The sequence below is a fragment of the Neocloeon triangulifer genome, unplaced genomic scaffold (assembly GCF_031216515.1).
Source record: "Neocloeon triangulifer isolate White Clay Creek 2 clone unplaced genomic scaffold, ASM3121651v1 ptg000012l, whole genome shotgun sequence".
NCBI classification, from domain to species: Eukaryota; Metazoa; Arthropoda; class Insecta; order Ephemeroptera; family Baetidae; genus Neocloeon; species Neocloeon triangulifer.
The window spans coordinates 7,530,169-7,553,690 of record NW_026775554.1 but is presented as its reverse complement, the minus strand read 5'-3'; the positions used below and the strand labels follow the sequence as shown (position 1 = coordinate 7,553,690).

General features: G+C 35.1%; 3 protein-coding genes across 5 annotated transcripts in view; 1 reads left to right on the top strand and 2 right to left on the bottom strand.

Moving 5' to 3' along the window:
* LOC132197751 (uncharacterized) overlaps window positions 1-10,265 on the bottom strand; it is a 64,895-nt gene extending 54,630 nt beyond the window's left edge. For both annotated transcript variants that reach the window (XM_059621272.1, XM_059621273.1), the window contains exon 1: window positions 10,205-10,265. The gene's annotated coding sequence lies outside the window, so the exon portion shown is untranslated. The remainder of the gene's footprint in view (window positions 1-10,204) is intronic.
* A 2,624-nt stretch (window positions 10,266-12,889) lies between these two features.
* Window positions 12,890-16,475, top strand: LOC132197775 (phenoloxidase subunit 1-like). The gene is made up of 12 exons (XM_059621310.1): window positions 12,890-12,914; window positions 12,970-13,097; window positions 13,155-13,291; window positions 13,349-13,553; window positions 13,611-13,852; window positions 13,916-14,272; window positions 14,547-14,648; window positions 14,831-15,124; window positions 15,184-15,375; window positions 15,431-15,569; window positions 15,813-16,033; window positions 16,095-16,475. The coding sequence occupies exons 2-12, from the start codon at window positions 13,067-13,069 to the stop codon at window positions 16,374-16,376; spliced, it is 2,202 nt and encodes a 733-aa protein (XP_059477293.1). The 5' UTR covers window positions 12,890-12,914; window positions 12,970-13,066; the 3' UTR covers window positions 16,377-16,475.
* Window positions 16,433-23,172, bottom strand: LOC132197774 (receptor-type tyrosine-protein phosphatase epsilon-like). Of its 2 annotated transcripts, XM_059621307.1 has the most exons (26): window positions 23,055-23,172; window positions 22,622-22,738; window positions 22,378-22,563; window positions 22,032-22,315; window positions 21,855-21,979; window positions 21,703-21,794; window positions 21,349-21,648; window positions 21,167-21,295; window positions 20,997-21,122; window positions 20,786-20,938; window positions 20,600-20,730; window positions 20,359-20,542; window positions 20,088-20,297; window positions 19,877-20,023; window positions 19,662-19,822; window positions 19,437-19,598; window positions 19,213-19,347; window positions 19,009-19,149; window positions 18,678-18,938; window positions 18,512-18,613; window positions 18,324-18,459; window positions 18,061-18,272; window positions 17,875-17,991; window positions 17,675-17,823; window positions 17,486-17,621; window positions 16,433-17,434 (listed from the first exon to the last, which is right to left on the bottom strand). In XM_059621307.1, exons 1-26 carry the CDS (start codon window positions 23,104-23,106, stop codon window positions 17,360-17,362), a joined length of 4,023 nt encoding a protein of 1,340 aa, XP_059477290.1. In that variant the 5' UTR covers window positions 23,107-23,172; the 3' UTR covers window positions 16,433-17,359. The 2 variants fall into 2 exon arrangements, with proteins under 2 accessions (XP_059477290.1, XP_059477291.1); XM_059621308.1 differs by lacking the exons at window positions 22,378-22,563; window positions 22,622-22,738; window positions 23,055-23,172 and having other exon boundaries at window positions 22,032-22,110; window positions 22,160-22,293.
* Between the last annotated feature and the right edge of the window lie 350 nt (window positions 23,173-23,522).

Genomic DNA, 23,522 nt, shown 5'->3' with positions numbered 1-23,522 from the left:
GCAAAATAGCTCGCATCATTAGTACACATTAGCATATTGTGGGAATTTTGTTTTGGATTATCTTGGCAATGTGTGAAAATCTCTCAATGAACTGCTTGTCCACACAAATTTTGAAATGTGGGAAAAATGAACACAAAATTCAACAGCCCTTTAAGCTCCACCGGACGACGCAGGATTGCGTTTTTAATCCGGCAGCATGATGAATACCAGCAGCGAATGGGACTGTTATGAGTCTGAATTTTTCACCACCTTGGCCTCCTTCCGTCTCGTTCCGCACGTAGAGTCGCCGCCGCGGGGCTTTTCCTCTTTTCCGGCGACATCCAATTTTTTTCCTGGTAACAAGGGACGACAAAAATTTTGATGTATTTCGGCTGCGTTGTATTTTGCTGCCGCTGACGTGTCGCGAATAATTCAGCAGATTTCCCGCCGCGCTGCCGAATTTCGGGGAATTCGCGGCCTGGTCAGTTACGAGTGGAAAACAACACTCTCAAAACTCTGGGATTATTCTATGCCCTTTCAGCTTTTCTCTGCTCAGTTTTATGCTCCATTTTCTCACACACGCGTGTACCGACTCTTGGCTTTTTGTTCGACATTTCGAGGCAAAATCTCTGCTCTTGAGGCTCCTCTTAAAATCCTCGCCAGCTTTTGTTCGCTCGCAATTTTGCTTATCGAAGCGGCTGTGCCAAAATTCGGCGCCGCGAGCTTTCGCCTCCAAGGATTATTTCATGCAAATGAGCTTGTGTTGTGGATTATCCTCTTTCGATATACACAGCATATTCACACGACCGTTATTTTGCTTTCAGTCCTGCATGCTGAAATGATGCTATTCAAAGCTGGCCAGAACCCATTTTATTTAATTAGACATTGTTACATTATTTAGCTCGCAATGTCTGTTTGTTTATCATGTCACATTCAATGCAAATTGAATTTTCCTCATAATGGATCTCATTCAAGTACATAATAAGGGAAAAAAATGAAACAAACAATTAAAATTATAGTCTAGACAATTTTTCAAAAATTAAACTGATCAATTGAGAAGAGTTGTTTTTATTGCTTCATATATAAAAATATTTTTAATTCATTAACCTTTTAATTTTTAAGTGCAAACACAAATCTAATTGAAAAAATATTCCTGTTCATTCTCTTGTGTCCAAGCCAGCCTGGACCAAGCTAATTCAGATTATTTCTAGTAATTCTAAATCAGAAAATGAGGGAAGGATGAATATTTGATTAAAATCAATCTTAATTAAAATGTAAAATTACATTTTAATTAAGATTAACATTATAATTTATTAAATTATTTTTGTGTTTAACTGTTCATTTATAGTTTCAAATATTTTCGATTTATTAAAAACATTGTATATTTATCATGATTTTATTCACATCTAATTTAACAAATAACTAGTTTTTCTCTAAATAGGACGATAAAAACGTCTGAGAAAAAGTAATTTTGTCTGAATTGATTTTCAAATGTTATTGAAATGATTTTAAACAGGTTTCATAATTTTTCAGCCGACAATGAGATGATTGATTGAATATTCATTCAATCCCATTTTTGTGACTTTGAAAGTCATTCAACGTCTTTATGAAGCCAAACCATCTAAAAGCTTTAGCTCTCAACAGGGTGTAACGTTTTGCACGCTTATTGTCTGCGTTGAAGTGACTGAAAGATTAATCATTCCGATTGCAAGAGAGTAAACCCCACATATACTTGCAATGTTTCTCTCAAGTGCTCTGCAGTTAAATTTCCAAGCGAGCGAATGAGGCTGAAACCTCGTCAAGCAGAAGAAACGATCTCATTAGACAATCGGGAAAGCCGATTAATTTAATTGTCTGCGAAACGAGCTGCAGTATTAAAATCAAGGCACTTTATTGCACGCTGTAAATTTTGCGGCAAAAAATCGCGACTTTGTTCTACGCAAATGCAATTATTTATTGCCTTGGTGTGCAAATCGCTTCCTCTTGGGGCGAGAGCTAGAGAGGCTTAAAAAAGCAGAACAACGTAATAATAAATTCGCGGCAAGACTCCTTGACTGGCTTAATTAGCAACTTGTGGAGCTGAATTTTAATAAAGAATATGATTCATGGCTTCGGTGGACGGGGAAATTTCCTCTGCATGGTCGCGCCTCTGCCCGCCGTGTAATGAACGTTCCAGCCTGGCGGTTAATTAGCCAGCCAAGAAATTTAAGACCGCAGACCTATTTTTTATCGTGTGGGACCCAATTTTGCGGTGCTGGTTCGCGAACGGAGGCTCCAAATACGGCGAGCAGGAATTTATAGAAGGCCTCATATTACTATCCTAATATTTTTTTGAGGCTCTATATTTATTGTGCAACAGATGAATTTTTTGTGTTTTTCCTAAGCAGCATGATGGAAGTTTATTTTTTTAAGTTTTTAATAAAGCTACCAACAAGCTTAATTTTTCACCAAGAAAATTGAACTTGGAAACTATTATAGAATGACAATTGTCATTTTTTGTTTCAATAATGTAAAATAACTAAATTGAAAGATTATTTCCTGGCCAAAAAATTGTGAAAAAAATCATAGAGGGGCTACTTTTGAAACAAAAATTATTTTTAATCGAAGAAATACAAAAAATAAAGACTTAGCAGACTAAAAATTATTTGCCCAAGAAATAATCTAATTGTTGAAGTTCCATTAAATTAAATTCTAATAAAAATAAATAAAAATTTGTTTTTGATATTTCCAATCATTTAAAAAGATAATATTTCATGATCAATATTTATACATTTCAGGCGTGAGAGATGACGCTACTCAGCAGCCAAGTGAGTACAATTTTCATCATTTCATTTAACAATCAAATGCCCATGGGAGATCAGATCGATTTTAGCCTAAACTTTGATTCTGTACGCTCACTATTATTTGCCGATCTGAAAAACGCCTCGCAGAAAGTTTCGAGTGGCGTGGGCGACACGCTGGCAAAATTATCCTCCCATAGAATCCCATCGCGTGCAATTTTGAAGCTCAAAAGTTCGCATTTATTTTCCCTTGAGCACAGGGAGTGCCGTTTTAGAGCTCTAACTTTTTCCATCTCGGCAGCCAGCGAAAGTTGGCGGCTGCATTTTTATTTTATTTTATTTATTTCAAGCCCGTTTCGGGCGCTGTCAGTTGCATCTGCAGAGAGCTTTCCTTTCATTTCAGCGCCGTGCAGAACCCTTTGATGTGTGTGCAGAATGAAAATTTCAGGCCCAGGGCACACGTACGGCAAAAGAACTTTAATTCTTTGACACTGGCGTGCACTTTTCCCCCACCTGACTATCAAAACATGACGATTGCGACCTCGGTCTCTATTTCTCTGTCAACACTTTTATCCATCGTCTGTGGCGAATTCCCACTGGAATTGTCTCCGATACTCTCTCTCGCTGATTTCTTGCCGGATATTCGGACCAAAATTCGCCAAGGAGAAAGTTTGTTCACCGGATTTAATTTTCTCTGGAGGCGCTGCGACGGAGAAAATTGGGCACGGTTGCCAGAGCCAAAAGTTTATTAATTATTTGCGCCCTGGTACAGCTATTTTCGTACAAAACAACCTGTGGGAAGTTGTGAAATATGCATGACTCTGATCCTTAAATGAAAGAAAGTGTACATTTTTAATTAGTAATCGTTTTTCTCATTAATTGAATGGGTGATTATTAAATATAGAAAACTTTGTCTTTTTTCTATTCTTTCCTATGATTTACATTATAAATTTCAAAACTTTAATCAATCCTTTTTCTACAAGTACATAGTCTGGCTGAAAACTTTCAAAAATAAGCAGAGAAACTTTTTGGACTTCTGTTGAAAAAAAGCTTAAATTGAATTTAGTTTGCAAAGAAAAGTTTTATTATCGAGAGAGCTTTAGAATCAAATTCAATTAAGATGTGCTGAGCGATAAATTCCGCTGGTAAACAAGCCCATTTCTCTCCCCAGCAGAGAGGAAAATGCGCAACGAGCAGCTGCGGTGTCGCGTCCCGCATGATTCTTAATCTTTGAGTTGCCGTTTTAATTAGCAGCATCTCCTTTGATTTGTCAATCACCTCAAACGGAATTGCCGAGAGCGGTTTGCTGGCGACTCACACACATATCATCAGGCGCTCTGATCATTTCTCTCCGGCATGGGCACAAAGAAAAATTGCCCGAGGGACTCGCCAATCGATACATTTCAATTTGGTCCCTCAAATGAAGATGCCTTTCTGCGCGCAGCTCTGGAATATAAATTTGATGTATTTTGCGTCTCCGAAGAAAAAAAAACTCCATCGCCGCCGCCGTCAGCGAGAAACCAATAAATAAATGTAAACATTTTCCTTCATCAGAGAAAATGGGCACTTTTTCCGCAGAAATGAAAGTATTGGATCTTAAAAGCGATAAATTTTGTATTTTACCAGACATGATTTCTTTAATTTCATATTCGGAAGAGGTTTTGAAATATCAAACTCAATATCAATGTTGAACAGTTAAAATCTTCAGATTCCCCAATAAAAAAAAGGTTCTAAAAATTGAAATTATTACCTGAGGTAATTTAAGCAGAAAATATTTATTTTTTATGTTGACAATTTAACTTCAAGAAAAGTTAATGGTTATTTTTATGGACTGGTTACTATCAAAAGTTGCATTAATTTCTGTGTATACGCTAATTCATCATTTTTCGTGGAAAATAGTCAATAAAACTAGGTAATATAATTTCTTTTTTTTAATCCAGTTGCAAGAAGCAACGGCACTTGTTTTTATGGTTTGATGTTTGTAAAAGATTTAAATAAATAAAACTTTATTTTCCAGTATGTGTTTTAGAATAGAAATTGAAAAATGAGACTTATCAACAACCCCACATTACTCCAGCACGTCGTATTTTTGAAGCAGGCATCATTAAAATGTTATTTCTGACGGAATTAAACACGGAAAAAGCATGACTGTATATTTGATAACAAAATGAACAAAAGGCACTGCACGTGCTTCCACAAATTCCAGGAAGTGGTTTATCGAGCCAACGCTCATGAATAATCAGATCCTGTCAAAGGCTCTAAAGTGACTAATTGCGTGAAAACAGAAAACTTTTAAACATATGGTCGCGACAACGTGACGTAAAAAACTTATCAATTTGAAAATGCTTACTTCCTGATCTGCGGTTTAAACTTTTTAATTAAAAACGTTATTGGAGCGTGACTTTTGTGCTTTAATCAAAAACCGTTCCGGCCTTTTGGTCAGATAGCATGGAAAATATTACGAACACTAGAGAAAAATAATCAAATATTATCGCTTTGAAATTAAAAAAAAAAAAAAAAAATAATAATAATAATAATAATAATAATAATAATAATAATAATAAACATTTTTAAACTGCCAACATTAGGAAAAACAATTTTATAACTATAAATTCATGAATATTTTCGATGGATTATATTTTTGGTAATTATCTGATGAAAAATCAATGTGAAAAGAATAATATAATCGCCTGAATTATTTCTTTTTTTATATAATATGTTTCCTTAAGTTTTAATTTTAAAAAGTAAGTAAATCATAAATTATTCCATTGCAGTCTTTGCTCAAATGCTCCAAAAGCTTATGTTTCTTCAAAATTTTCAGACAAAAATTTATTCAATATTTATCAACATTTTTCTCTTCTGAAATGGTCAGTGAGAAATTTTTCGTCCAAACAGCAGCAAACTGTCTGTTGCTCTGCCATAGTTATTGAATTAAATAGCAGAGTGGCGGTCGCCTATCTCTCTATCTCTCGTCATTTTTATTTCTCCATCACGCAACCCAACGAATTGAATCAAACGCCAGAATGCTGCAGCCCCGACTGACGCCCGCGAGCCCTGGGCACGTTTATTGGCGGCTAGAGAGAGTGAGCAGCCTCGTAAACCGCGGGGCGATCGTTGGGAAAAGAACTCCAACTAATTGGATTATCAGAAGCTCAGATAACACGCTGCATTCACCTGCGATTGAAATTCGCCGGGCAGCTTCGCACACAGATAATCGATGGCGTCCGAGGGATTCTTTTTTAATTTTGGCTTTGATGGATTGGAGCCCACCGTGTTGGCTCAATTTTTTGTTCTTTCCGCGTCCAATTAAAACGTGGGCGTACTTTTGGGATGCTATAATGTTCACCAAAATATCAAATATCAGTAAAAATTGAAATTACTTTCCTAAAAAGTGACATTTTTACTAAAAATATTTATATCTAATTAAATTTAAATGTATAACAAAAGATTATGGCCCAATAATTTCTTCTTCGGCCTATTTCAGTAGAAATCAGCTCTTTATTATCTCGTTGGATCCTTTTCATGCAAGCCCATTTTCCTCGGAAGAGTTGCGTGAACAATTTTGCGTGTGACATGAAATATATTCGTAATCCATCGACCTGTCCTCGCTGGCAATCCAGCAGTCGACTCACAGATTCAGGCGAAATTATGAGAAACGACCACACCGCGTTACCAATCTTGATGCTCTCGGCCAAGGCAGGTTGCAGGGCGCGACCCAGCGTTATACCGTCTCTCGTTCGTACATATGTACGTATGAGACACATGCCGGTTATTGATCTGAAGCATTTCATTGTGCGAATGGGGCTGTTGATTGCTCGACGGCAGGCCCTGCTTGCAGGTGCGCGCGTCTGGTTAGCGGCTGATAACCCCACCAATTAACTCACTCGCGCGCATCGCAGCTCACAAATCGAACAGAATAATTTCCAAGAGACGAAAGCACCCAGACGACAGACTGATTGACACCTGTGACCTTTCAGTGCTCGCTTTTGTCGCACTATCAAATGCAGAGATCAGACAATTCAAATCAAATTCGCTTGCGAATAGACATTGAAATGAATTTTTAATTTACCTTTTGTTTTGTTAAGTTTTCGTAAAAACTACCAAAATCTAATTTCGCAAGTAAATTTTATTTACGTAATGAATTCTCTAATATTTGGTGATTTTAACTCAATTTTTTTTATAAAAAAAATTTATGATTGTAGCTCAAATTAAGCTTTAAATTATTTTCACGGTGTGGATTTTGAACGTTATGATGAAAGTTTTGGTTAATTTTAGAAATTTCTCAACCCTTTGGCCTACATTTAAGATGCTTAGAAACTCATTTGCTATGCATGGATAGACTTAAGGGTTAAGGGCAATATCCGCTCTGCTGCTCCAACAGACTAACAAAACATTACTATACGGATTTAATGGACCGTACAAGGGATTGTACTCTGTAGCAACCGGGTTTGTGAAGGAGCAAATATTCTCATGTAAAGTTAGGGGATAAATTAATAATTATATGAATAATTAAAGAACCTCTCCTCACCAATTTCTAACATCGCAATTTTACCCTACTTAATAAGGTCATAAGATTTTCCTGGTTTTGTATTTTTAATAATTTTAAGGAATCATAATGCCGAGGAAAAATAGGGCGTCTTTAAAAGGTTTTCTCTGATTTATTCCAAGTATAAGAGTGCAGTTTGCAAGTGAAATAATTCAACATTTCCGCAGTTTAATGAGAATGGAAGTGCTCCGAACACTTCAGGGAGCTGCAGTCAAATTGAGCCGTGTTCTCGCGGAGAAAATATTCATAAACCGTGTGGAATTGATGGTGTTCTGCCAAACTTGACAGTCGCAACATGAAAAATGGATCGTGTTTCGGCCCTCGTTTCTTCTTTTGGCGCGAGACGACGAGAGCGTGCTCTCCAGCAGCAGCAGCAGCCCCTCTCTTTAGACCGGGTTGAATTTGCATAAGGAGTTCTTTCGCGTCGAACGAGAAGAAGGTGGATCTCTTTTAATATTAAAGCCTGCGTCGTTCCGGCAAGATTATCGTGGCGAATTTCCAGTTGGATGAGAACGAGCGTGTTTTAATGCGTCCGAAGAAGTTGCGGTCGCTCTGCACCTTCTCGACTACGTGACCAGAAAGTGCAACTCGCGGAATTTGGCTTCTCGTGACATTATTTAGGTGTGTGTATCGCATTTCACATCTCTGCTACACACGTAAAGTTTGGCGAGGGAGGCATCATACATAAAAACACGTTTCACAAGGAAAGAAAGTTTGATCAAATGTAAGAAGGACTAAACGAGAGTGATGCTGCTTCGAATGACAAAAAATGAAATTGCACCCAGTTTTCTTTCTAGGTTGGTCAAACTGTGCGAAGAAATAATCGGCTTCATTTTCATTGATAATTGTTTTAAAAGTTTAAAAAATAATGTTTATGTTGCAAAAAACAATGAAAAAAATTTACAGCAATAACGTAATTTTTTTATGCGTAAAATTTTTCATTTTAAATGTCTATATTTTATAAAAATAATATTTTAAAACAATTGAAGCTGGTATTAACATAAAATAATTTATTTTATTAAAATTCATGTCATTTCCAGGGCAATTAATGTTACAAGCTTTGAAATTTTGATGAATCAATTCGATGGCTTGAAACCGCCTAGAAAAAAATCTGCAGTTCTGGGTATAATTAAAAAAAACCATGATGGAAACAGTAAAATCAACATCTTTTGTTTCATTTTTCATAGTCTTGAGCATGTATTTATTTACATTGGAATTTTCTCTTTGGGTGAGAGGATTTAAATAAATACAATAATTTATTCTAACGTGGAAAATGATCAGAATTGTTCTCTATAAAATAATGATTCAAGGAGGAAAGGCCCACTTTTATATTTCTTTAAGATGAGTTCCTCAAACGGAAAATTTTCCAATCAAAGAAAGGAAATTGTACATTTTTAATTAAATATCTGTCTTTCAGGTGCCGTTGTTACATTTAAACATTTTCTTGGCATAGAATTTTTTCTCGATCTGATTGCGAGTGAGAAAGTGAACATTCCTAGATCTGAGACCTCCTTCCAATTTAGCGCGTGCACAAGTGAAGAGCGTGCAAACGAGCGAAAGAAAGCGTTGCCATTTGTTTGATAACAAGAAACTTTTCTCATTCGCAGCGGCAGGATTTGGAGCAAGAAACTCTTTCTCTTGGTGAGAATGAGCGTGAAAGAGACAAAGCGCTCAAGCAGAAAAAAAGTCTCTTTTTCCACCCAACCGGTTGAAATTCAATTTTTTTTGCAACATCAAACGATGCACACACCTTTATGTGATTATTATTACTATTATTGTGTAAGCAATATAAAAAAATAAATTCCGCAGAGAATTCCGTCGGTGAGACCACTCGTGTTTGCCCTACAATAAAGCCCGTTGATACATTATGCAGAGATTTCCATTGTAGTTAAAACGCGTGTAGAGCAGCCAGGGCTTGAACAATGTGCACGTTAGAGAAAGGCAGCCAGTTAGTCTAATTTGATTAATTCATTTGTTCGTTCGCCTCAACTCGAGTGCTTCCAGCCTGCGATCCTCGTCCGTCGACCGTTTGGCCCGCAACAAGCGAATTGGCAAACAAACAGACAAACTGATCGATGAATTAATAATTAAGTGCGCACCCAAATGTGGGCGTTGCGTCACTTTCCACGACGGCCAAATCGCTAACGGCGTTTCCAATCTCGTCGAAAGATAATTAATTTGCGATTCAATTGGTTCGTGTTTCAAAATGTTTGCCCGCCACGATGTAGAAATGGCTTGTAATTTGATTTGTTCCCAGAGGCTATGTCTAGCTGAGTAATTATTTTATAATAATATATTTAATCATTTAATCAAATGTGGGGAAAATTGAGATTGAGGAAGAAAGATAACAAAAATAATGTAATAAATCATAGTTTAAATATTTGTAAAGTACAGCAAACATTTTCAGCCTTTCTTTACAAAATAACAATGATACGCTGCAAATTAATTTATTATATTTTATTTACTTTATTTTCATGTTTTATTAAAATTAATACTATCGAGCCCTGAATTCCCAAATGAATTCCCAAATGAATTTTTTAACCTTAATCTTTCAATACATTTAATTTATTTCCTCAATCAGAAGTAAAAAAATCAATTACGAAAAAAATTGTAGGTAGAGATTAATCATTGCAATCAACCAATTGCCTCTGCTCAAATTAATTAAATGTTTGGTAAATAATTTAATTTTGAGGAAAAAAAGTCTTAATTATGAAATTAATAAAAATTAAAAATGAAGGTATTTTATGAAGAGCACGGAGCTTCCAACCTGCCATCATTTGCCTCAGAACCCGGAACTCACTTCTCTTTTTTTGCCACCGACAGCATTTTTTAGGAAATTGTTTTTCCTGTTTTCATCGTACACAAAATGTGCAATTTATCAAATCTTTTTTGTACTCACCTGTTCAGAGAAGCATGTTGGCCCCTCTCCACACCCTAACTCAACGATCCGAGCCGGCCGAGCTGCGACCGACAAGTGAGCCAAAGCAAACACAGCCGGGATGGCCACCCCCGAGCCACCCCTGGCAGTTTGCCCTTTCCAGCAGCGCCAGCGCCATCCCCTTGTCTGCGAATCAAACATCAGGCTAAAAGTAAGGGCTGTTGGCACAAGCGTTCCGCTCCTCGGTGAGATCGAGAACTCGTGCTGAACATTTGCAAAAGCTCAAAATTTTCTCCTTTTGGAACTTTTCAGAATAATTGTCTCAAAAATTTAATACTTTAACTTGAAATTATAAAAGAAAATAAAAAACTTTTTAAGGAATTATTGAAGGAATTGACGAAAAGTATTTTCTTTTTGAGGATTCCTTTATTTTATGGAACGCCGCGAAAATGTATTGCCAAGGTTTAAAGAGTTTTACTTTTATCGTTTTAACTAACTAATTGGCATACTTAAGGGTTTGTTCAATGAAAATATCTTGATTAAAAAATAGAACTATATACGATTATTTATTTTCTAAGAAATTTTCGATCAGATCCACCAATATCTATGTCACATAAAACTAAAACGTTTAACTTTAATTCTGTGAGGTCATAACTTTCAGCATCTGGCTGACAAAAGTGGCCTCGGCGTCTTCGACATGCTCAGTCACTGCTCCAAAGAAGAATGGCCTCCATGGCACCTTCGAATCGTCTTCATCGTTCACATTGAACACTGAAAATTTTTTCAATCAACTATGTGGACAAAATGAACAACAATTATACTAATAAAATTTACAAAAGAAAAATTTAATCAACTATTTTTTAGTATATCTTTTATGCATTTTATTAATTGTATACAATTTTGTTTATTTTTTCCTCATTTAAAAATATTTTATTAAAAAGCCCTAGCCCACACTATTTTGATTGATCGACATTGCAGTAAGATTTTTTTAGAAATTAAAAAAAAATAATAATAATTAAAGTTTTTTTTACAAAATAATAACTGCAAAAATTTCTGTAACTTGAAAATAAATTATAATTGCATAGATTTCTCACCTTTGTCAGAAGAAGCTCGAACAGGGGTCCAAGTGTTGAGGGCTCTGACCTGAGAGGTCACTTGCTGGTTGAGTCTGACCGCTTGCTTAGCCAAAGAGGCGCTCAAATTCAGTGCTCGGAGAGACATTGTGATCTTTTAGTTGAAGCTGTTTGCTATTTGCAATACCTCGGATCAGAGGGACGCGCTTTTATAGTCGACACAAACCTACTTGAATCAGGAAATCCCCGTGGCCGAAATTACCCATCTCGAGACGATCAGGTGATGGACGTGGGAAACACAAGGCTGCATCACAAGTAGGATGGTGTGATAATGCATACTCGGTATCACGCGAACCTCAATCAGTTTTGTGTTTCTTTTGATAAGAAACCTTATCCGACTCTTCATCTGAAGATTGAGTCAGGACCAACTTGAAAGATACAAGATGTTGAATATATGTTATTTATAGATGCTATTATTGTTTTCATTAAGCAACGTTTGTCAACGTCGAGAAATTTATTGGTTGATTTTAATGAAACAAAGTTAATTTTTATAAGTTTGACAGTCACACATCATTAATAACTAATAAAAAAAAAAAAAATAAGCATAATGAATTCTTATTCCCTTTCTTTCTATCTTGAGATTTTCAATGTGACCTCTTATTAATCAGGACGAGTACCCCAAAATACACACACCTTATCTCCCACACTTTGTAAAAGTAAAATTAACCAAAAACATTCATTGCTTAAAAAGCCGTGACTTTTAATTGTTCAACGTTTAATCACAGCTGCCAAGAACTCTTATTTTTTTGGTATGTTTAAGATAAAAAAAACTCTGGATAAACATGAAAATACGCTAGAATATTTGAATTTTTACAAAATATTTTATTTTTTAGGGCCCTATGAGGAGACCCCGTCAATTGTTGCCAGGCGGAAATAATTAATTATTCAGAGCCTACCTTTTTAATACCTTTTTTTGCTGCGAAAAGGTAAACAGTGACTCGACTTGCATGATTTGTGCTTGGCACTGATAATTTTGAAGATAGGGAAACCGTCCAGAACAAAACGAACCTCACGAACAATTTTTAAGTTTTCCCCATTTCCCCTGCTGGTCGTTAACCTGAAGAACAATCACGTGTCACCAAGGACAAACTGGAAATTTTCCATTGCTTTAAACATAATTGTGCGCCTTGGCTTTGTCAGTTTAATTTCGGACCTTTAAGATTTTTAATTTTTTTTTGCAAGGGTAAATCATATAGAACCACTTTTGCGTGCCTTGAATGAATTATTTTAAAAAGAGGATCCATAATTATATCCAAAAATGCATGTATTAAATCTACCTTAATTTTAAAATTTCAAATGTCGGAAAAACATAAAGAAATTAACATTATATGAATAAATAAAATTAAAATGTAATAATTTAAAAAATTTGAGTTTGTCGCATATACAGACGCGGAATAATGTTCAGGGTAAATGTAAAAATATTATTTTATTGTTTCATTAACTGAAAAATTAGCGCACGGCTGGAACTCGTAAAACTAAAACATAATTAAGGCGGCAGAAATTTCCTTCTGTAGAGTGTTTTTTTTTTAAATTTTTTTTTTTATCGCGTAATTGCTTTTTCGACGCGCTTGACATGTGAAGGTTTTTTTAAACAAACAGTGTGACTTTATCTTTCCATTATTTTATGCATTTTCTTAAATTTATTTCTCTCAGGCTTGGCAGGTCTTTCGTGTATTGTTACTCGCGCCCTGTTAAGTTAAAGAAGTCACTTTCCTTTCTGAACATTCTGTCGAAGGCACTCCGCAGAGACATGTCAGCTTTTTGGCTCTTATTTGTCACCAGTGAGTTGTTGATTTTATTTACAAAATATTCATACTTAATATTTAAAAATATTTAAGCTGTGCTTAAAGTTTCTTGGGCACAATTAGACGCCCAAAGACTTACTCTAGCACTTCTTGACCGCATTCATGAGCCTCTTCTGATACCAAAAGGGGAAAGAGCTCCGATTACATTCATCATGCCCCCTGAATACATTGTGAGAAACTTTTAATTATTTTAAATGCTCACTTGTTAAAAATTAAAAATATATCAGAGTGACAACATCGCTCCGTTTGCTTCGATTTTAGTGAATAAATCATCAGCATCCCAGGCGGGGAATCAGAAATTTCAGATTGAAAGAAACGATGAAGTTTCCAAGCTAATTGAGGAATTCAGTTCTCTTGAGAGAACTAAGAGATTCTCTACTTTCACTCCAAGCCACATGAACATGGCGAGCACCATGACAAAATTCCTCATGGGTTTGAATAATTTTCTTTATAAATCTTGACATCGGAAACTAATTATAAAACTTTTAGACCAGAAAGATATCAAATCGTTTTTCAACGCGGCAGCAATTTTTCGGGACAACGTTAATCCTGGCCTTTTCGTGCATAGTTTTGTAGTCTCTATTTATCACAGAGAGGACTGCAAAAGCATCAAACTGCCACCGTTGTTTGAAATCTTCCCAGAAAAGTTCATCGATGGGCCTACTTTGATGGAAGCCAAGCAATTGGCATTGATGTTAGGGGACTCTAATAAGCAAACTTCACAATTAACTGTGCGACCAATTTACCTATATATTAATTATTTTATTGGCGGTGTGTAATTTATTTAATTTAAGTCCACTGTATTTGATCTGGAGAGCAATCCAACCGCATCGATTCGCGAACCGGAACAAAAATTGGCATATTTCCGCGAGGACATTGGAATAAATCTGCACCACTGGAACTGGCACTTGATTTATCCTTTCCAGGGGCCAGAAAACGTGGTGAATAAAGACAGGAGGGGAGAATTATTTTACTACACTCACGAACAAATTTTGGCCCGCTACGAAATTGAGCGGATGTGCAACAATTTACCTCGGCTAGTTAGATTGACCGACTTTCATGCTCCAATTACTGAGGCGTACTTTCCAAAACTTTTCACCCAAACGGCCTCAAAAAATTGGACACCCAGACCAGCAGGAGTACTTTTAAAAGTTTGTTAATTAAAAATAAAATTATTTTAAGTTTTAATGTGTAAGTTAATAATCCAATTTTTATTTTAATTTATAATTTTCACAGCAATTCTAAATTGAACATATTAATTTTTTCAGAAAAAGCTTTTTCAGAAAATTTATGTGTATTTTTCTTTTTCTAAAATTTTTGTAGTTTTCATTTACAATTCATTAATTATTATTATTAAGTGGATGATGTCGATTGACATCGGCAGTGATTGTATTGTGGTACACTACAAAAGTTAACTTAAATTAGGACCTTGACAGAGAGGCGGATCAAGTAGTAATGGAAATAAATGAGCTGGATTTGTGGAGATCGAGAATTATGGAAGCGATAGACAAGGGAAGGGTGCAAAAAGTAAGCACAACTATCATTTAAAATTTAAATTTTATATACTGAATACTGCATAATTATATACTTTGATTAGAAATTAATTAATAGTTACTCTCATTATTACGAAAATTAAACTCAATTTTTTTTACATATTTTCATGGAGAATATATATGAAAAAATTCTCATTTAATCTGAACCTTTATTAGCCTGATGGTTCCACTTTGGCACTTGACGAATTTGATGGCATTGATGTCTTGGGCAAAATTGTTGAGCCCACCGAATACAGCATAAATCGGCCATATTACAACAATCTGCACAATTTTGTCCACTTGGCAATCGCATGGGTTCACGATCCACTCGAAATTTACCTTGAGGGCTTGGCAGTGATTGGAACAGTGGAGACGGCGATGAGAGACCCTGTTTTTTATAGACTGCATGGCATGATTAACCACATTTTTCAAAAGTACAAAGAAACTCTCGCACCTTATGCAGAAAATGAGGTTCAAATTAAAAATCTAATTAAATTTCTGCCTTAATTCTTTAAATTTTCTAATTTCAGCTTAAGTTCAACGGCATTCGGTTGACAAACGCATTGGTCTCAACTGATTATATTACATCGTCCAACACCCTTTATACTTTTTGGCAAAGGAGGACGATCGACCTGAGCCGAGGTTTGGACTTTTTTCCAAGAGGTCCTGTCTCAGTCAAAGTCGTCCACCTTGATCACCGCAACTTCACGTACCAAATAACGGTTGAACACTTAGTAAAGATTTTTACAAAATACTGAGATGAAAAATGAAATTTAGGCTTTCAATGACAATTTACTGGCGAAGAAAGCATTGATTAGGATTTTCTTTGCCCCGAAGTATGATGCGTCAGGCGAGGAACTCAATTTCAACAAGCAGCGAACTCTCTTCATTGAACTTGACAAGTTTGATGTGCAATGCAAGTTTTATTTTTATTTTAGATCAATAATTTAATTAGTGATTATTTTTATATAAAACAAAATTCACTTATTTTCTCATGCTCATGACTTTTTGTTGATTTCATAGACAGTACTTCTTATCTATGCTAGTTTTAATTTAAAATATTTATGCATTATTATTTCTCTAACTCCCCATAATTTTATTTTAAAAAGCTAGGCATAAATTATGAAGGATTTCCAACACGTTAATAAATTATTTTCAGTGAAGCCAGGTTCTAACACAATTACCCGCCGTTCCATGGAATCGTCCGTAACCATACCTTTTGCCCAGTCTACAAAATCACTTGAGTACAATGAAACTGCGATTAACGACCCTGGCCGCTGTGGCTGCGGTTGGCCGCATCACATGTTAATCCCGAAGGGCAACACGGAAGGTTATCCAGGCGTCCTTCTTGTCATAGCTTCAAACTACGCCACTGATTGGGTAATTTTCATATATTTTTTTTAGAAGTCTTTGGTTTCAAAATGGAAGAATCTTTTTTTAGACACCGACAAAAGTTTCAAAAAATTCGGGTGACGTTTGCCAAACTGCGGCTTCTTACTGTGGCATTTTCAACCAGAAGTACCCAGACAAGAAACCCATGGGCTATCCATTTGACCGTTTGAGCACAGCAAAAACTTTGGCAGAATTTATGACACCCAACATGGTCAGCCAAAGTGTTAAAATTTTTCACAAGAATGTCGTATCAGGAAGAAACTCTCTTGACGATGCGGATGTTATCTATGATGAGAGTCAAAAGTATGAAGAAAATTTGACCTCAGTTTGATGCTTGTTTGATTTTTATTGCAAAGGAATGTTTTAAAAACTGCGTGGTTTGAAATAAAATTTTGATGCAAGAATAAACAAATCATTATTTTGTATTAATTTATTTTAAGTCAAAACAACAAAATATACACAAGCAATTTTGTGAGCAAATATTTATTTCATAATCTTTTATTTTTTAAGTCCCAGTTCTTATTTCTGCGGTTGGATTTGCGTTAGTTTCCTTTCCTATGCCTTATCTTATCGCCAGGGAATTCTACTTCATCATAAAAATAAAAGTTTAATAAATGAATTGATAAAGAAATTTATTCTAACAATTTGTATTAAATTTAAAAAATAATTATGATGGACAAACTATAAACCACAGCTAAAGTTCTTTCAAACTCACAATTGATTTTATACATTTTAAATGTAAACTACATTGCGTAACGCGCACCATAATTAATGCTTTAAATGAAATATAATTTACTGTACATATAAAGCTCTAACAAGCAAACACCGGATATATAAAAATTAAGTAAGTTAATATAGTGTAATTATTGCTATTTGAAATTAATTGAAAACGGTTAAACTGTAATATTTGCTCGGAGCTAGTCTATAAATATAATTATGTTCAATGTTTAGTAAACTATAGATTAGAATTTTTTTTTGTCATTTATGTTGAAACCCAGCACATTTAAATATTACTTTTTCTTTTTACTAAAGGAGTTGCGCAACCAAGAACTAAAAACCAGTATTTTTCATTATCGATAACTATACTGTTGATAATTCGATTATATATTCTAATTTTATCTTCTATATCATAATTGAATATTACTTATATGTAAGCTGAAGTAAAGCAAAAAATAATCATCTTTTGATTGTTTTTTTTTCTAATTTGATGAAATGTAAAATTAAGAGGGAATCTAATATGGTTAACTCTTATCTAATCTCATCCTATAAAAGTAATAATATTGATTATATTATACTTTGAAGGGTCTTGATTCGTCATTTGAAATTCCCGTACGTGTCGAAAGCCTCAAGATAAGTCTGGGCCGCACTGTAGAGCATTTCGTATTGTTCCTGGTAACACTTATTAATTATTTTTATTGAACTTCCACATTTAAAATTTACCATGGATGTCAAGAATCGAGGCTTGACAAGTCTGGCCACTCTCACGGCTGTGGGAACGTCCACCTGGTGTTCCAATTTCATTTTCTCCAGCATAAAGCCAAGTGCGATGAAAAGGCCGCATGCAGTGTACCCGTCACTACAATTATGCCAATTAATTAGGGAAGAAATGCTTATTTTTTCTAGTCATACTTGCACACCAAGACACTTGGTTTAGCGATGGACCTTGAAATTTCGGTCTCTTCCCAAAGTTCGATGAGAGAAAATATACTTTGCGGCGCCTCAGTTCCAGCAGGCCAACCAGGAAATAGAACGACATTCACCATTTGGTTGTCATTTTCCTAATAAAAAAGCTGTGAATTAAATAAAAACATTTGCCTCTATAACAAGACCTTATGGACACCGAGAGTATAAATTCGGCAGTTCTTTAGATTATACGTCTTTTGAACGCTGACCGCAAGATTTGTAAAACAAAGCGGGCTGTTCGGTTCTGACGGCAAAAAGATCGGCTGAAATGAAAATGTTGAAAATATCTAAATTATTTTAAATTATTATGCTGATATTATTCTAATTTAAACCTCGTTTTGTGCTCGTTCATTTAGAACAATGATTTGCTCGATTTTTCGTTGGTAAATCATGCGCCAAAAGTCGCCAATTGTGTTGCTCATTGGAGTTGCAGTAATTATGTGCGCGTCTTTGCGATTGAACCCATCCACACAAACTGCATCAATAAAGGTGTTCATCAGACCTTCCATTACCTCCGGCAACAGTTTGATGTACTTGTTGGGGACTTAAGATCTTTATTATTAGGGTGAAATTGTTTTGCTAAAAAAAATTGCACCTGATTGGACAGTTAAATCTTTGCACTTATCTTCTGGCACTTGAAATGATGCATCTTTTTCCAACATTTCCCAATCTTTGGCACTAATTTTTCCAACCAAATTCCACTCTTCTTTCAATAGCATTTTGTTTGAAGCCTATGTCTCAAAAATTAGGATTTTTTATGTTTATGTAATAAGATGAAATTACCATTAAATTTTGCAACCTTGCAGTGAAAGAGTTGCATTCAATGTGGAATTTTGGTATACAAAGAGCCTCATATAGAACCGAATGAACGAAAGTGTACTGAAGCTGTAGGAATTTTCAAATTATATGGTTAAAAAATATGTTTTTTTCCTACAAAATTATAGCTTGCCTCATTATCAACCAAATTTGCTCTCTGAGAACGCATTTTTCCCAAGAACTCAAACGGACTGAGATGTTCGGTGGCCCTGGCCATTCTCAAACACGCGTCAATCAACATTAAAGTGCCCGTTCGTCCGACGCCGGCACTGCAATGCACGGTTATAGGGTTGTTTGTGGCAATATCAATTATCCGTTCTGCAAAATCAGCCATTGAGCGAGGATAGAATGGGACTCCGTGGTCGGGCCACATCGTGTAGTGCATATGAATTATCTGTTGAAGATAAATTTATTATTTTTAATTTTTTAACCAAATCAAATTTTAATCAGCTTTAAAGTTTTACCTGCCGACTTTCATCTCCATTTGAAATGACAAGAGATCTTTCCATAAAATCCAAGTGGATGGTCTCGGATAAATTTTGGATTTTGAAACTTCCGTGGCAGACCGTTTGCTCAATATCCGGCCAATATTTCTCACATTTGACCTTTGCACATAATTTTTTTTTGTTTTGTTTTAGAAATCCTGGAAAATATATTTGGCAACTCACTTTTCCGTTTTCAATTACATTTGCAACCATGACTATCAAATCAACGCTTTCGTGCCAAATCATGCTCCAGAAATCGACGAGCGTGGTTTTCTTTGGACCTTGAGTAGCAATGTATGCCTTACTTTTATTGAAGCCCTGTGTATTAATGTAAACATGTGAAACATTTGCAATTAAAAAACGCCCAAAAATTGTATTATTAAAAAATAAAAGAAACTTTAACTTACGTCAACGTAATTTGCGTTAATATAGTCACTGACTGCTGCACCTCTCACTTTCAGCCGAACTCTTGTTTCATCATATGCAGCGAGATTTCCGTAACGATTCTTTTTCTTGTTTTCCACTGACGTTCCCACTTCCCAAGGTTTTGTTTGTCCTCGGGGAAAAACCTAAATTTTTTTTAGTTAAAACAGTTTTTGTCTCGTCCGTCAAATAGAATTTTAAAATCTTACTCGGTGTTGTTGCTTTAAGAGACCGGATTTAATGGCCCGTTCTAAAAATTCTTCAAATTCAGAAACTTTTATTTTCGCTTCCTTACTGTGCTGTAGAGTCGAAATTTCTACACAAGCTTCTCCTGTTGAAGGTAGTGGAGCAATGTTATCCATCGGAACACCTTTTATGAAATCAGGTGAATTAAAAAAAATCATTTGTATGCAGCCAAAATTACTTGTCAATAACGTGTCATTTCTTTGTTTCACAGTTGTGAAAAATCTTCGTATAACGTTTCGAGAAATGAAGATCAGCACCACGAAAACCAATATAGCTAATGTAATCCCAATTGACATGTGTATGATACTGGTTTGTTCTTGAGGCTCTGTATTTGAAATTATTAATTTTAAAATTAGTATATATAAAGCTCGATGCTGCATTTATATTACCAGGATTGAGATATTCGCTTGAAAAATATTTGAAAAACGAACTGCCATCTTCTGCTGTTAAAAATATGGTAAATTTTTTTCTTTTGTCTGTTTCATTGCAAGAAACATTTTTCTCCGAGTATTGCAGCTTGCAATCAAAAATTTTACACAAGTTTTCGTCTCCTGTTAATCTCCACGATCCATTTTCAAAGACTGCTGATTCGGCGAAACCTGCTCCCAAATCATAATTAATGTAATCTGTTCTCCATTTGAAAATAATTTTGGAGCGTACTTATCGGCAAGCATTTAGGAGTCGAAAAAGTTCCAATTTTAGCCCCTTTTTCATGCGATCCGCCGTTTATCTCCACCAAGACGATCCGAACATCATATGTGGTGTTAAAACTCAAATTTGTTACATTTAAAAAAAGAGACCCCTTTTCAAATGTATAGTTTTCCCATGTTTGATCACTTTCCTTCTGAAAATGAAACGTTCATTGAAAAAAACTATATAAACCTGAGCGAGTTTATCCGACCACTCGAAACTGCACCAAGCCATGATGGAAATATTTATTCACTTTTTCGTCCTTCCATGCCAAAGACAAATTGACCGTAGCAATTCTCCCATTTGACGTAACCGTTGGAAAAGTAGGGTAAACGATAATTCCTGGGGTTAAATTTGTCCAAAGTTTTAGACAAGTTAATTATAAATTTAAATATACCGTCGTTGCAGTCTGGTGCTCTAAATCCTTCAGCACATGAAAAACATTTCCCAGTGTGGACGCTGTAATTACCATGCGTCCCATTTCCTGTGCAATTCTGTCTTGTATCTACTGAGTTTTTACAATTTGGCCCGAAATTTCCATTGGTGCATCCTTTTTATAATTTACACATAATTGGTACCTAATTATTTATAATTTAAAATCAACGCACGCTGCATGCACTTTGATCCACTGTAACCAGAGAAGCAAAAGCAGCCGCTCACATCGCAAGCCAGGATATTTTCACACTCGGGATTGCCAAGTTCCTTGCAGATAATTTCCCTTGCGTGGTCGGTGACTAAAAACTTGTTACATTTGGGGGAAAAAAATAGAAATTTTTACCATTGAAAGAAGGCAAATTTGCTTGGTAATTTTTATTATGGATTTCTACATGCAATTGGCCTTTCTTGCTTGAGTTGAGGGAGTTACACGTCCGTGATAAAGTTGTATTTGTTGTTATTAAATATCCGTCTATAATTTTATGTTTTATTTTAGGCGCTAAGAAAAATTAAATTATATTTTACCAGATCTGCTGCTGTCGCAAAATTTGATCTGTCCGATCACAAAATTGCTTCCTTCGACGGTGATATCATATTTACCTTTGGGAATTTTCTCAAATTTGATTCTCTCTTTTTTCCAAACATTTTTCTCCATATGAGAAACTTGAGAGTTTTTTTCAAATCCTCGTGATTTTGCTTGGACGGAAAATTTTCCATTTTCCTTAATTAACGCAATGATGTCCATGCAGATAGTCGCATTCTCATTCAACTCAACGGTCGAAGTCATTCGACCTTTGCTATTGTTCTCAGATTCCAGAACCCAATCTTGTTGTTTGACAAAGTTAAATTTGTATTGTATCAAAATTTTAATAAGCTCACATTTGTGGACTCGAAAATAACTTCTATAAAAGTTGTATGCTGAAAATATATAATATTTAAATGCCTCCAACTTGACATTTGGATATTTTGACCTGTTAAGAAATATTTCATCAAATAAAAAAAAAATGCAATTAATTAATAGCGCAGATTACGAGTTGAACTGAAGCGACCAATCATCGACAGAAAATTTAAGGAATTTAGTCATGTTGTCATCCACTTCAAAGTCAACCGTGAACGTTGCCCAGTTGTTGCCAGAGTTGAAAATTGGAGTGTTATTCTGGCACATTAATTAAGTCAGAATCAAATTGAATTGAGAAAAAAGTATTTACTTTCACAATTCCATCGTTGAGTACATCTTTTATTCCTAAGTCGTATGTATATCTTGTGTCTGGTATTCTCGGATAGTACCTAATTTTCGATGCATTGCTTTTGAATCCGTCAAATGCGTTGTAAAAACCTGCTTTATTTCGCCAATCCTCGTGGGCTGTCAACAGAACTTGGACGCTTTCCTTTGCGAGGGCTGAAAAATGAAACCTTCCTTTTTTTCCCCGCCTTTCCATGTGCGATGTTTTGCCAAAATTAAAGTTTGTGCTGGATACAGTTTCAGGAAGCGCTTGAAGTTTGAAATCATAAAAATAATCATAAATATTTATGTAATGCAAACAAAGTTTTTACAATTCCAACGTTCGTCCAGGATCGGTCCATATTCGTCATTCCAGTTTTCCAAATTTGATTTATTTTTAAACCCGCTCGTCGTCCACGCACTGCATTTTGAAGGCAATATGCAATCGCTATATTTTATGTTGAAACCATTTTCAATAAACGAGACTATTTTTTCTTCTGTTGGTAAAAAAAAATGTGCTGAAAATAAAAAAATGTTTTGAAGATTCTGTTGAAATTGCTAATTTTAGAAAAATACCTCCTTGTAGAGGTTTTTCTACGTCTCTAAGAAGTGCAACTGTATACTGTGCCGACGTATCAGAAGTATAGCACCCCGTCACATTTGTCTGTAGATATTTTAGGAAAAGCAGGTTTCCTTGAACAAATATTGTTAAATTCTGTATCAATATTATTCAAAAAGAAAATAATTAAAAAAGAACCACTTCAAACTTTCAAGGGTTGAATTGCAAAACAGCACGTCAGACCACAACTGATTGGCTGAAAGTGCGAAGTAGTTAATTTTAAAAATCAGTTTCTTTTTTGAATTAAGAATGTCAGGGGAGTGTTCCGTTCTTGGAATTAAATAATATTTAAAGTATTGCTTGCAATCAATTTTCACAAGTTCAGAATTTTTATCGATGTTGTTTTGAAAAAAATCAATTAAAAAGCAAAAGATCATTTAACATGCAAACCTTTTACTGCAGAGAGTATGGAGAAAATTAAAAGAAACAACACCCTCATCATTGACGATAGGCCATTTCTTTAGTTCCGAAGCTTACAAGTAAATGTGAATCAGAACGCTTGCCGCGTTTGGTGTTTCCTGGCGATAACTCCGCTTGTAACAAGGAAAAGTTTCCCTCCACTTATCTGACGTAATTTTTTTGTATAAAGTAATCCAATTTAGATTTCAAATTTTTGATAAAAAAAAAATGTAAATTTTACAAGCATAAATTTTTTTCTGAAACGTTTTTCAAATAATTGCAAGTGTATTTTTTTTTCTAAAATAATGTTATTTTGTTTGTAGTTTTCATTATTTATAATTTTGAATATTTGGATGATGTATCTCGTTATAGGCAGAGATTGCCTTGTGGTACACTAATAAACCTAATTTGCCACAAAATTCAATGAAGCTTGTTCATTTTTTCAAGAGTGGCTGATTC

Bases quoted from the DNA above. Each gene is read 5' to 3' on its own strand.
- LOC132197775 (XM_059621310.1), top strand. From the start codon at position 13,067: ATGTCAGCTTTTTGGCTCTTATTTGTCACCA. The intron at 13,292-13,348 runs GTGAGAAACTTT...AAAATATATCAG, and splicing joins TCATGCCCCCTGAATACATT to AGTGACAACATCGCTCCGTT. The intron at 15,570-15,812 runs GCAAGTTTTATT...AATTATTTTCAG, and splicing joins TGACAAGTTTGATGTGCAAT to TGAAGCCAGGTTCTAACACA.
- LOC132197774 (XM_059621307.1), bottom strand. From the start codon at position 23,106: ATGATGAGGGTGTTGTTTCTTTTAATTTTCTCCATACTCTCTGCAGTA. The intron at 18,939-19,008 runs GTAAAACTTTAA...TATCTTCAACAG, and splicing joins ATGGAGATGAAAGTCGGCAG to ATAATTCATATGCACTACAC. The intron at 17,435-17,485 runs GTAAATTTTAAA...AAGTGTTACCAG, and splicing joins CTCGATTCTTGACATCCATG to GAACAATACGAAATGCTCTA.